Here is a 13,216-nt window from a genome sequence, read left to right on the forward strand (position 1 = left end):
AAGACCTCCTTCTCCTCGCTGCATCATGTTACTTGTGAAGAGAAGCCAGCACAGGGCCTTGGTGACGTGGCCCAGAGCAAGGGAGCTGACTTTTAACTCCTTTGTCACTGCGGCTGTTCCTACCAGAGCCGTGTTTCCAGAAACACGGGTAGGCTATGAAGTCAATGTGGTGCTTCTAGAATGAAAGACCATGTATTGTAGTAAGGGTTATTATTTTGTGAAACCTTTGTTAGAAACATCTGGGTCTATGCAAACACTCGAGTTATGGTCAGTGTGATGTGTATTTCTTACTGTGGGCCATGGCAATATTCTGTAAAAGAGTAAAAGCGCTTAAGAGTAGGAACTAAAATATCTTTATGTCTCTTTATGCCATTGTAGTAAAGTATCTTGTGCAGAGTAGGTGTCTGAGCGAATAAATGGGGAGGTGTATTTTGTAAAGAACCCTCCTACTAGGTGTGCGTGGGCACGGGAGGGCAGGAGGTGAGGTTGTGTGCACCTTAGAGCCACAGGTGCGGTTCATGTATGCTTTTTATTCCTTATGTGGGCACTTTTATTCCTTATGTGCAAAAATGCTTTTTAAAGCAGCTCATATAAATTGCCATAGCCTCGACCAAGCGCTCCCTAAATGTCCATTAAGTTTAAAAGATGGCGGTCGCTTTAAAAGCAATCTTTAAACAGGAGGGAGTGTTTTGAAAAATTCAGGATACTGCTAACTAAGCATAGCAGCCTTATACAAGCGGGCCCTTAAAAAAGGGCAAATAACAGATTCCACTGTTAAAAAATGAGACCCGGGCTGGAAGCATGGTCCCCAGTGGACTTGGAGCCAGTGCCGTCAGGCACACAGCTACAGGCTCAGCAAGATAGAGAACACCACCGTTTGGAAAGATTTAAGGGAGCAGCAGCCCCACTGAAGGAAACAGGCCTGCTGAGAGCTCCAAGAGGATGCCAGGAAAAGTAGGTCGCCGGGGGAAGTAAGTTGGGGAAAGTAATGGGCTCATCTGAGAGCTGGCACAGGGTCATCTTTCTTAGTCTTTCCCAACTGCTGTGTCATCCGCAGAACTCACCTACTCCCTGTCCTTCCAAAACAAAGCCAGGGCTTTCGCTGAGGGACGCCTCACTCCTGAGAACAAGGAATGAGGTTCCTTGAGGAATGGGAATGAGGTCCCTTGGGGAACCAAGCGCCAGTCAGCCTCCACACCAGGTGGGCTTCTTGGGGCCAAGGCGGAGGGCGACCGCCCCCAGGCTCCAACAGTAGCGCATTCACCTTAGAAAAGCAGCCGTGTCCACACAGCCATCTTGGGTGCAGGCAAACAGATGGTAGTTTCCTATTTCATGGAGTTCACGCTCATCTGAATAGTTCATGTTTGCCCAATAGGTAAACACATTTTTAAGGGGAGCATGTGAAGGAAACTTTCTGAGAGTACTCTATGGTTTGTTAGAGCTCACCACTTTACATTTAAAGTTTGTAGCAAAATGGGCTTTCTATTAAAGCTCAAAATATAATTTATTCTTAGAGTGAATAAATACTGACTAACAGTACTGAATAATGACACTGAACAATGATCAAGGCCTTTGGATATTTTTAAATTCTGGCCAGAGAAGTCGGCCTCAGTAGATGTCATGGAACTGGTTTTTGACTTTGGAGAAGGACAGATTGAATAGAATCACAGTCCCTTTCCAAAGAGGCAGAGGATTCCAGACACGTGGTGAGGCAGTGGGGCCGTGGCCACCCTGCCTCCTGAGGCCCTAGGGAGGTAGTGCAGGGAGGGGACGCGACGGGGCCCAGCTGAGGGCCACTCGGCTTCCCCTTTGCTCCTCTTTGCCCTGACAAGTTATTTATTCCTGTTAAAAAAAAAAATCCAGTCTAGGGGCGCCTGGGTGGCTCAGTCAGTTAAGCGTCTGTCTTCAGCTCAGGTCATGGTCTCGCGGTCTGTGAGTTTGAGCCCCACGTCGGACTCTGTGCTGACAGCTCAGAGCCCGGAGCCTGCTTTGGATTCTATATCTCCCTCTCTCTCTACCCCTCCCCTGCTCACACTCTGTCTCTCTCAAAAATAAATAAACATTGAAAAAAAAAAAAGTTAAAAAAAAATCCAGTCCACCTTTGACACGGACAGTGGTTGCTTGGCTAACAATGCTGAGGAGGGGGAATGTGATTCTTTTCCCATTCTCCCAGCAAAGGACATTTTAACGGATGCAAACCATCAAAGCAACACACACTTCTGCCATGAAGAGAAGTTTGTGGAATGTGTGTTTTAAAAAGATCCTCTCTCAAAGCACTTCACTGCGGAGAGCCCAGGCTCCCTACTGCTGGCAGGGCTTTCCCACAGGAGCTGGTGACTGAGATGCAACAAAATGTGTATCTGTCGCTAATTCCTACTCCTGCTTCTTTATGTTTAATTTTCCTGCCTTGACGATCTGCCCCTTTCCCTGTGGAAGAACCATCTCAGGAAAACCTTCCTTTTAGAGCCATGGCTTTGTTTTGTTTTTTTCCTTTAAGTTTATTTATTTATTTATTTTGCAAGGTTGGGGGGGGGGTAGAGAGAGAAAGAGCACGGGAGGGGCAGAGAGAGGGAGAGAGAGAGAATCCCAAGCAGGCTCTGCACTGTCAGTGCAGAGCCCGACACGGGGCTTGAATTCACAGACCGCGAGATCATGACCTGAGCCAAAACTAAGAGTCAGAGGCTTAACTGACTGAGCCACCCAGGCGCCCCTAGAGCCGTGGCTTTTAACAGGTAGATGTGGGCCACGTCTGGACGCATTTCTGGTTGTCACAGCGCGGGGGTGGGGGTGCAACTGGCACCCGGCAGGTGGAGGCCAGGCTTGCTGCTAAACACCCTGCAACACACAGGATGGCCCCACAGCAAAGAATGATCAGTCCCCACCAGTCAGTAGCGCTGGCCTGGAGAAACCCGCTCTTCAGCACTTTGCCTGGACCCGGCTTCGACTCCTTTTGCCCCACGCCCAGCCTGCAGGCAGATCTCTGGATTCTCCCTCCGCGGCGCCACCTGCCTGAACTCTGTGCTCTGCCCCGTGTGGAGCCCCCAGGCCCTCAGTGCCTCCCAGCTGACGTCCTGCCCAGTCCCTCCAACACTGCCAGATCCTCTCTCAAGCCTTCTCTTGCGCCGGGGTCCTCAGCCCCACCTGCAGATGAGAGTCAACCGGGGAATCTGAAAATGTATGCCCCACGCTTGGGTCCCACCCAGCTTGGCCAATTCGGAGTCTGTGTGGCCTGAGGCTGGCCATCGTTCGTGTTTGAAGCTCTCCGGATGATCCCGAGGTGTGGCCACGATGGAGAACCACCACTCCAGGGCTCCCTGCAGCTGGCAGGTAGAAGTGCAAACCCACACCAGAAGCCACACGGCCGCCACCTCACCCCCACCCACCCCTGTCCCCATGTCTCCCCCTCTGCTCGGCATTTCTAACCAAACTGGACTCCTCACTGCTCAGAACATGTGCACCGTGCCTCTCGCTTTCGGCCTTGACCCTGAGGCTCTGTGCCGAGAGAGTGTTCTCTGCTTGTCCACCCCGAATCGCCCCGGGGTAGAAACACTGCCACCCAACAGTGCCTGTCTCAGCTTCCACCTCCCTCATCACACCTCTTCTGAGTTCCCATCTGAGATGCCATCTGTCCCTGCCAGGAACCCATAGCCTTTCCACCTCGCCTCTGGAACTTAGCGCATTTGAGCACGTATCAGTGTGAGTAGTAAGCCGTCCTTACTTGCCACTTTCCATCTATCCTCCCACCTCTGATCGAACCATAAACTCATTGGATGTTCACGCTGGACCTGCTCACTGGTCCTGCCCTCCCAGCACCCAGCAGAAGCCTCACGCGTAGCTGAGGTCGGGGCGTACTTGGCCAGAGAGCAGCCCAGGGAATAAGGGGCCTACTCCCGCCTCGCAGCGTCCCAGGCCCTACAAACTCTCTGAGCCCCTGCTGTCACCTGCCCCAGTGACTGTGTCTCTGCAGCTGGGCCGGCAGCATTCCAGGGCTTTCCTCAGCTCCATGCTTTGTATCCACCTAAGAAGGGCAAATCATATTAACTCAACAGAGAAGCTCAGCTTCCTGGCTGAGTGGAGCACCGGGAGCTCCAGTGAAGCAGCTCAGAACCGGAATGCCTCCCAGGTGCTTCTGGGGCTTGAGGATGCCATTGTGTGGCAGCGTTCCAGCTGGTTTGGGAAGATCTTTTTTGTTGTTGTTTTAATTCTCATCATCCTGCACTTTAGAAGGATGACTGTAAATGACTCATGATAAAACATACCTGCGGCATCAGAGGTGAGTAAAGCAGACACCAACATGCTGATTGGCCCGAAAAAGATGTTCTGAAATCTACGCATTAGATTAAATATAGCCGTGAGTCGAGGGTGCGCATACAGGTGTCAGGCCCTGGGTTCGCCCTGTGGGTGTTAGTTCCTGGCCGCCCTGTAAGCCGGAAATCGCCAACGCCACGATGTTCTCTTCTGCAAAGTATGGGGAGGGTCAGTGTCACTGTCATCTCCCTGCAGGGGGCTGGGGACTCCTAGGGCTCGTGGGTTACAGACTGTGTTGATACAAGGCCCTGAGCTCCCGTCTTCTTGTGGGCCCTTTCCATCAGACGGGGAGAGAAGTGTCAAGTGCACACAATTCAGTCAGCACGAGACAGCCAACAATTAAAAACAGAAAGCAAGGCCATTCCTCTTATACACATTACCTCCCAGCTTTCGTTACTATTGCCTTCTGGCATGACTTTCACCCTGGGCCGCAACCATGCCAGACCTTGACAGGGTGGCCAGAATCCTCTTGTCATTTTGGTCGTTGAGAGTCTACACTTTATGATGTTTGGTGGCTCAGCTCCCTGAAAGCGCCAACTGGGAAAACTCAGTAGCTTCCTGTGCTTATAGCCAAGGGTCTCTCTAATTAAAAGGAGCTGGGGGCATATGTAGCTGGGGAGGGAGGGGAAAAGAGTGGGAAATGAAGTTGAAGAGAGCGATTTGGTTTGGAGTCCAAAAACCTGAGTTCCAAAACGTCCGGGGTACTTCCCGGCCATGTGTGACCTCCAGTAAGTCATTCAACTTCCTCGGGCTTCAGCCTCATTGTCCCTGATGAGGGAACTCACTCGGCATAGATCCCTTGAGTCCCTGTTGCTGTCTGGGCACAGGTAAGACTCAGATGGGGCCTCAGGACTGCCCAAGGGCCCGATGGGCAGGTCCTCATCCTTGACAGTCACTGTAAAGACTGCTACACACAAGGCCACTCCCTCCTGCCTTCCCTGACAGGACAGGAGGATCAGAGGAGAGCAGGTTCCAGAATGCCAGCGCTGCACAAAAGGAGGCTGTCATTGTCATCGTAACTATAACCCGATGTAGGTCAGCCTGGAAATAAGAGGCTAGAAGAGATACTGGCGGGGGCTGGTCTAACTTCTGAGCTGGCAAATGCTAATGTGACTTGATAGTTACTATTTAAATCCTGAGCGTTTGAGGGATTTGAAGTCTATTTTACTCAAACATGGAATTACTACAACCCAAGAAATTATTTCAGGTGCATGTTTTAAGTCAGGCTTTTCATCTTGCACTGTAGGTGGCTGAGTTTGTACAGTCTCTTCTGGGCTGTGAAGAACACGCCAAGTGCTTCAAGAAAGAGGTAAGAAATGCAAAAATTGTATGTATTTCCATACTTCTGGACCCAGAAGTGCTTTGTTTTCATCTACGTATGTGCAAATAAGAACAGGCTGGGTAGGCAGGATAAAGGGGTCCGGGCAGGGAGGAGCCCAGTGGTGCCATCAGGCCCAGACCCTTTGACCTGCTTACATGCAGCTGGGCTTTGGCACAGAATGCTGTGGTGTTTGCCCCCTACAGTGTGCTCAAGAAGTAGACTGTTTGCTGGAAGAATAAATGAACATGTCAATTACTTAATCCTTATATGCGTTGTGAAGGCCCTACCATGATGACTTTAGGTCCCACTGAGGAGGAAGGATTCCCGCCATGAACCCTCTCCCAGGGAGGGGAGAGGATTTGTCTACTCCGAGGTGAGAGTGGGACCTTCCTGTACATCCCCGCTCTGCACCTGCTCCAAGAAGAATGCAGAGAGGCCACAAAATCCTTCCATGGGGCTTCTGCTTCCTACCCCCCTGGTGGTTGGGAATGTACCAAACTGCTTAATGTTTCTCCTGGAATTAGTAGCCATAGCTCTAGGGACCCCAGAAGAGACCAGCTACAGAATAATAGTGCAGATATGGTGGTTATTGTTTATCGCGGGCTTGCCCTATGCTGGACCCTGTGCTAAGCACTTTACAACCACTGTTATTGGGTCCTCACAAGAACCTATGAAGAAGCGGAGGCACAGCAAGAAAAGGGCAGTCAGATCCCAGCCTGTATCTGGGTGATTCCAGAGCCGCCATCGTGGCTCCAGAAGTCTCCAAGAAAACTACACTTCTAGAGACTCCAGTTTGTAGCACATCCTCCCCCTCTGTACAGGTCAGGGCATGAATGGATCAGGGAAAATACTCTCGGTCCTGGACCCCCCTGAGCCGGGCCTCCCCAGTAACTGTGCATCACGGTAGAAGGCAGTATGGTAGCAGTGTGGGTAGCTGCCAATGGAAACATGAGGTTCGACCAGCAGGTCTCGGGTGTGGTTGGGCTGGCCTTGCACATAGGGGTCGATCCCTGCATTAAGCAATGCCCAGGACCCACCTTGTCCACAGGTCAAGTTGCAGGTCAAGTTGCTCCCGCCTGGCTTTTATGACCAGCAGTCCCTCGATGGGCAGATCACTTAACCCATCTCATCCCTCTTCTGTAAAACACAGACTTCCTCGAGGAGACCTTTAAAGATTAGGATTAGTGTGTTTCAGTGCCTAGCAAAGTGATCCAGGTATTCTGTTCTCTAAATGGATGATTCTTCAACAGACATTATCATAAATGCACAGGAAGCCTTTTAACACTTCCTTAAAACTTTAAATCTTTAGCCTGTCACTTACATTTTAAACTTGGATTTCAAAACTGGGGTCCCTGGGGGAATCCCTACTTCCTCAGTGAGACATTGACACTGCGAGTTTGTACTGTTAATTAAAAAGGGTTAGAACCACAGTGCTAGGTTCAGGGAAGGGTGTTACCATAGAAAAACCTTTCATTCTGTCTTCTTGGGTCTAGAACCAGCAACCTTCCTGCGCCAGTTTCTGTAAACAGGTGATGTGGGTGCCGGACACGCCCACAGTCCCTTCGACTCCAACTCTGAGAGCAGATCCCAGTCTGCTGTGGGAAAAGCCTGCATGGGGGTCACTCACCATCCTATGAATCTTGGGAAAGCTGTTATATGTCAGACCACAATGTCTTAAAAGTTAATAAATAAAATATTTATTTTGTATGTATTTCTGCGTATAGCATTTATTATAAAAAAAAATTTAATGCAGGAAAGTTCAAAGGAGAAAGCAAAAATCAAACCACTATTCCCCCAGAAAAATCTAACTTTGCTTAACGTGTGGCATAAAGACTTCAGATATTTTGATTGTGTATATGTATACATGTGGTCGTGCATGTTTAATTTTATGGGTTAAAGCTAAGATCTTTCTATATCATCATGTCATGCTTTGTCATTTAACCATGGATGAAAACTTTGCTAAAATCATTAAGTGTTTCATTGAGACATGAATTTCGGGGACTGCCTGGTCCCCCAGCTGAGGCGATACCAGAATTTATGTACTTCTGCCATTTTTGAAATGCTGGGTTGTTTCCAATAAATAACACTAGAATGTACACATTGCAACTCGGTTCTCTTGGGGAAAATTCCTGGAGATTTACTTGGTGAATGAAAGCAGGCTATTTTTAAGGTTCTTGATATAAATTCAGGACAAGATTTTTGAAACATAACAGTAGAAATTTAACCTGGCAACCGTGAGTGTATCTTGAATTCATATTCAACAGAGTTTGGGGCGACAGCACAGAGCGGGGCAGAGGTTGGGACCCCGTGGGAGAGGGTGCCGTCTTTCTCTGGCGTTGGAGAGCTCTGCAGGGAGGCCAAAACCGTTCGGTATCACACAGCTCAGCACACAAAAGTTCCCAGGGGGTAAACGGTGTTTCTTTACTTGCAGCAGATCGATGGCAAAGCCTTCCTGCTTCTGACACAGACGGACATCGTCAAGGTGATGAAGATCAAGCTGGGTCCAGCACTGAAAATTTACAATTCTATCCTCATGTTCAGGAATTCCCAGGACCTCACTGAAGAAGATTCTCTCTCAGGCCAAGAAGCCAGAGGATAAACACACCGCCTGAACCGGCCAGGGTACCAGGACCTGTTCTCCCAGCAATAAGATTGGCCTACGTTAATTTGATTCTAATATCCCCATGGACATATCCATATTTAGTTTGGGCCTTTTAAAGTGGTCGTGGTTGAGATGTTCAGAGGGTTTTGACGGCTGAGCCAATGCCAAGGACGCAGAGGCCCACGTGTGGTTTCGGAACATCTTTATCGTCTGCGGGGTCCTTTCAGCTCCGATGCGGTGCGACGAACAGACCAAAGAAGCCCACGCATACACATTTCAGCTTTCTCCTTCACCATTTCCCATTTTCCAAGCATGAAACTCTCAAGTGGTAAAATATGAAGAAAAACAGCATTCCCAATACGCTGTTAATATTCTCGCCAGAACATCTGAGCTTGGCCCAGATTTGCCATCTGGGTGCAGTGAGTCTAAGAGGTAGAGGCCTGGTGCTTTAAAAAGACTTCATGTGGGATTTTTGTGTACTTTACTCAGGAAAGTGTGAATCTTTAAAAAAATAATAATAATAAGCACATGTTTTCACGATTCATTAATTCTCCTTTTTGTCCCATGAATCGTTTCTTGTTGGCACTCCCAGTGTCTCCCACGACGAGCCCAGGAGCACCAGAACACTCAGCCTGGGCATTTAGCGGAAGCTGATCGGACCATCCCAAGGACCCGTGCCTGCTAGCAGTGCGTGGCAGGCTCTCTTTGGGGGCACAGGGACACCCGCCCTGCCCCTGACACAGGCTCGTGGGCCAGCTACCCTCCCGCCCCAAACCCTCCTGGCTTCCGCTCCGAGGAGGCCTCAGGAGGGTTGGCCCCGCGCTCTCTCTGAGCAGGTGTGCAGCTGGGTTATATCTTTGTAGAGTCACAGCACTGAAAGGCAACATCTCTAAAGTAGGGAGCTTGGTAGCTGTGAGTCGTTTGAACAATTCTGATTTCTGGTCAGACCTGACTTGTTTCGTGCAAAGTGACTATATCTGAGACTCCAGCAACTTCGAAAGACAGTCACCAACTTTCCTACACCCACAGTCAGCTGCATATGCCCCCCGTGGAACTGGAGGTCCATTGTTTCCTGGGGGGCGGGAGGAGGAGACAAGAAACAGACCACACCCATTTGCCTCATTAAGAATCTCACGGTTGAAGAAAGTTGATTCAGCTTGGAGATTCTCAAACTGTAGCGCACTGAAGAAAAAAAAATTCTTCTGTAAGAGGTGTGCACACGTGACATTTTTCAGACCTTTACCTAAATGGAATTTTAATATATTATTAGTTCATGTCAATTTTTGTTTTCTATGGAGTTTTGTTCGCTGTTTGTTTTCTGCTTTGTGTGTGTGTGTATTTTTAATTTTTAGACTGCCATGTACAATTCCTGCTTCTGCTGTGTTAAAATTTAATATATTTTAAATGAGAATAAACAGAGAAAGAGTAAACCCCCCACATCACTGCCTTAATGAATATGTTGCTATCACCTGTTCCCATGCCACAACCTTTGCATTAGCCACCAAAGAAGTCAACCTTTTTTGAGTACTTGGGATAGGCTTCCTTAGAGAAGCAAACTCAGCTGCTAATAAGAAGTTAAAGTGGAGTTTTTTTAATTAAAAAGAATCTCACAATTGCTCATTGTATAGGCTCCATGGAAGACACGAGATGCATGTTTCATGTATTTTTTTTTAATGTTTATTTATTTCTTTTGAGAGTGGGGGGGGGGGGGTCGGGGTAGAGTCAGAGAGAAAATCCCAAGCGGGCTCCACAATGTCGGCACAGAGCCCGAGGCGGGGCTCAATCTCACTGACGAGATCATGACCTGAGGCAAAACGAGGAGTCGGATGCCCAACCAACTGAGCTACCCAGGTGCCCCTATGTGGTTCACATATTTAATACTTGTCATTTCAACACAAGGATCTAACAGAACAGACAACACCAAGCGAAATGAGAGTTGAAAAGTTGTGTTCCTAGATGACAGTGTGATCAGGCAGAGCTCTCTCCAGGTACGTAGCCACCTGCCGGACACCCGGCTTGTCACCCGGTACCTTCACCCTGTCATACTCGAAAGGAACTCAGATGGCCTCACCCTAGTAGCCTCACCTGAGTGAACAATAGCATATCAGCAGAGTAGCTGCCCAAGCCAGAAAACCCAAACGTCCGACTCTGTCCATTTCTGTGTTACAGATTCTCCTGCCAACACGAACCCGCTGAAGGTGGAGACCGACCGGGTGCGGGTCAGCTCCCGAGCGGGTCCGTGCTGGTCCCGCACGCTGCCGGCTTTCACACCTCGCCCCACCTTCCCCGGGCACAGCGCTTCCCTCCCGCTGCCGTCCCGGGCTGCACCTACCCTGAACTCCTTTCCCTCTCCAAACTCACCCTCCTACTGGGCCTCTCAGCTTTGCCTGTGCTGCTCCCTCTGCCTGAGGTGTTCCCTCCGCCTCTCTCCCGCCTGGAAAGACCCCACTGCAGCGCACCTCCCCATCATGTCGCTCCTCGCTGGCTGTCCTCGCGTGTTTCTCCCCACTAATCTAGACGGTCTGTGGGGGCAGAGACTGCGGCAGCCTTGTTCATCACGATTCCTAGCCCTTGATGTAGTCCCTGGCACTTCACCGGCCCACAGTCAGTGATTTGTTGCACCAGTGAATGAGGAGAGTCCATCGAATTCGACTTCAAAATCCCACCTCCGTAACGTCCCAAGTAGGCGTAATTTGTCTGTAAAAAGAAACGAATACCTACCTTGAGGGATTTATTTTTTTAATTTGATTTTGTGGATGCGTGTGTGTGAATGTAGCAGACATGACACACATAAGGTGCCTGACACCTGACAGTAGCCATTAAGTAAGGGTCAGGAAAACGGGTCAGCAATCCGATTCTAGAGCATTCTTCCAGGAATCCCCACACACAAACTCCTGAAGTTTGCGTCAGTCCTGAGGACCCCGAGAGGCTCACGGTGTGTGTATGTGCGAGGGGGCCCAGAATCACGTGGGGCAGACCCCAGGTTGATCGCAGGGGGACCTCGATTGCCCTGACTCAGCCCTACCATGTCCAGCTTCGACTCCAATCAATTCCTTCCCATGCTCTCCAGACGGGCTGGAAACCTTAGAGTTGAAATCTTTCCGCCAGGAGGATCCCACCACCCGCAGGAGTCAGGAAGCATCCAGAAATGCCCCAGATGGTTTGAAAACCTCCACTGCCCCCAGATGCCACTCTTAGCCTCTTACTCTCCTCTTTTCTGATTCCCACCTTCAATACGAGTGAGCCGAAGACAAAGCAAAATATTGCCCATAGGGCTTCAAGAAATACAAACTTCTAGGTTATTAGGAAGAGTCCCCCTAAAGGACCATTTGTATAACACACCATAAGTACACATCGTGGGGCTGGAAATTAGATCATTAGCAAGTATGCTGAGGGAGCTTAGGACTTCTGAGACCACAGTCTTTGAATGCCTTTCATTTTGGCTACTTTTTCACCAAAATAAATTTCTGTTACTTCCAACAACCCACTTTCCCCCCAAGAAAAATCTCTCCTTAATCAGCTCCGAACACCTCTTTTCTCCCAGACTGTGATTAGATCCTGACCTTGGATAACCCCAGTCCTAAACAGATTCCAAGAGTGACAGCGTGGAAGACTGACTCCTGTTATAACCCAGGGCTCTGAGTTGTGACCTCTGACCCTTGCTGCGTGCCGACTTTTGAACATCCCTGGGATTTCCTGATCGAGTTGTCTTTGTGGATCTCCTGTTGAGTGCCATTGGAGGCAGGGAAATATAGGGGGAAATACTTGGGCTCTGGAGTGAGATCTGGGCTTGAATCCTGAAGTCTGACTCCTGATCCAGAAACGTTTCTTTTTTTTTTTTTTTTTTAATTTTTTTTTTCAACGTTTATTTATTTTTGGGACAGAGAGAGACAGAGCATGAACGGGGGAGGGGCAGAGAGAGAGGGAGACACAGCATCGGAAACAGGCTCCAGGCTCTGAGCCATCAGCCCAGAGCCCGACGCGGCGCTCGAACTCCCGGACCGCGAGATCGTGACCTGGCTGAAGTCGGACGCTTAACCGACTGCGCCACCCAGGCGCCCCCAGAAACGTTTCTTAACCACCCAGCAAATGACCGACTTGCCACATTTGCACATTCCTTTTGAAATACTGAGTTTTCACTGCATTACATTTTGTTTCATATCATTTTAAAGAATATTCCGTTTGTCTCTGCAACTGCCAGAGCTGAAAAATATATTCTTGAATGTGAAGTGTTCCTATGAATATATCCTTAATATTCAAAAATACCTTCTTCGTGAATATTTTTTCTTATAAGTTCCTCTTATTCTCCTTATAAATATATTCATGAAAAATATATTTGTTAATAGATTCTTGAATATTCAGAATCCTTTTAAATATATTCTTCCTATGAATAAATATATTAATGAATAATATATTCAGAAAAAAACCTTTCTTCAAAATGATATACTTGTTATATTCTCCCAGTCTCCCGTTTCTCCCCACCCTTCAGTTTGTAGCTGTAGCCAAAGGCTGCAACAGCCCAAGTCCTTAAAGATGCAGCTGGGAAGACCGCAAGAACACTGAGCAGCTCAAACTCCCGAGTTACACGCGCGAACGTGCTCACTGAGCGCTCCAGTGAATTGCTGATCACAACTTGGTTTCTCAGGGAGATCACCTGCTCCCAAGACTTTGCACCAGAGATCCCTTTCAGGCAAAGGATGGATTTTGAATCCAGTGATCCATAAAACACAGCTCAGCTGCCACCATCAAGTGCCTGGTGCTCAAGTGCCCAGTACCCGAGCGCCCAGTGCCCGAGTGCCCGGGCTGGGATGCACAGGCAAGTGTGGAGGGTGAAGGGCAGCTGTGAAGACTCAGTTTTCTTTCTTTCTTTCTTTCTTTCTTTCTTTCTTTCTTTCTTTCTTTCTTTCTTTCATTGAGAGAGAGAGAAAGAGAGAGAAGGCGCAAGAGAGCAAGGGGTAGAGAGAGAGGAAGAGATAGAATCCCAT

General features: G+C 48.8%; 1 protein-coding gene across 8 annotated transcripts in view; it reads left to right on the forward strand.

Moving 5' to 3' along the window:
* Positions 1-9,668, forward strand: part of L3MBTL4 (L3MBTL histone methyl-lysine binding protein 4) — a 443,788-nt gene extending 434,120 nt beyond the window's left edge. For 6 of the 8 annotated variants that reach the window (XM_045041371.1, XM_045041370.1, XM_023241774.2 and 3 more), the window contains 2 exons: positions 5,555-5,617; positions 8,061-9,668. In XM_045041371.1, coding sequence (XP_044897306.1) covers positions 5,555-5,617; positions 8,061-8,228 — 231 coding nt within the window. In that variant the 3' untranslated portion in view covers positions 8,229-9,668. Of the gene's footprint in view, positions 1-5,554; positions 5,618-7,122; positions 7,341-8,060 lie in introns of those variants that run through there. The other 2 variants (XM_045041373.1, XM_045041372.1) reach the window with 2 other exon arrangements.
* Positions 9,669-13,216: the final 3,548 nt, after the last annotated feature.

This window comes from Felis catus, chromosome D3 (genome assembly GCF_018350175.1).
Source record: "Felis catus isolate Fca126 chromosome D3, F.catus_Fca126_mat1.0, whole genome shotgun sequence".
NCBI classification, from domain to species: Eukaryota; Metazoa; Chordata; class Mammalia; order Carnivora; family Felidae; genus Felis; species Felis catus.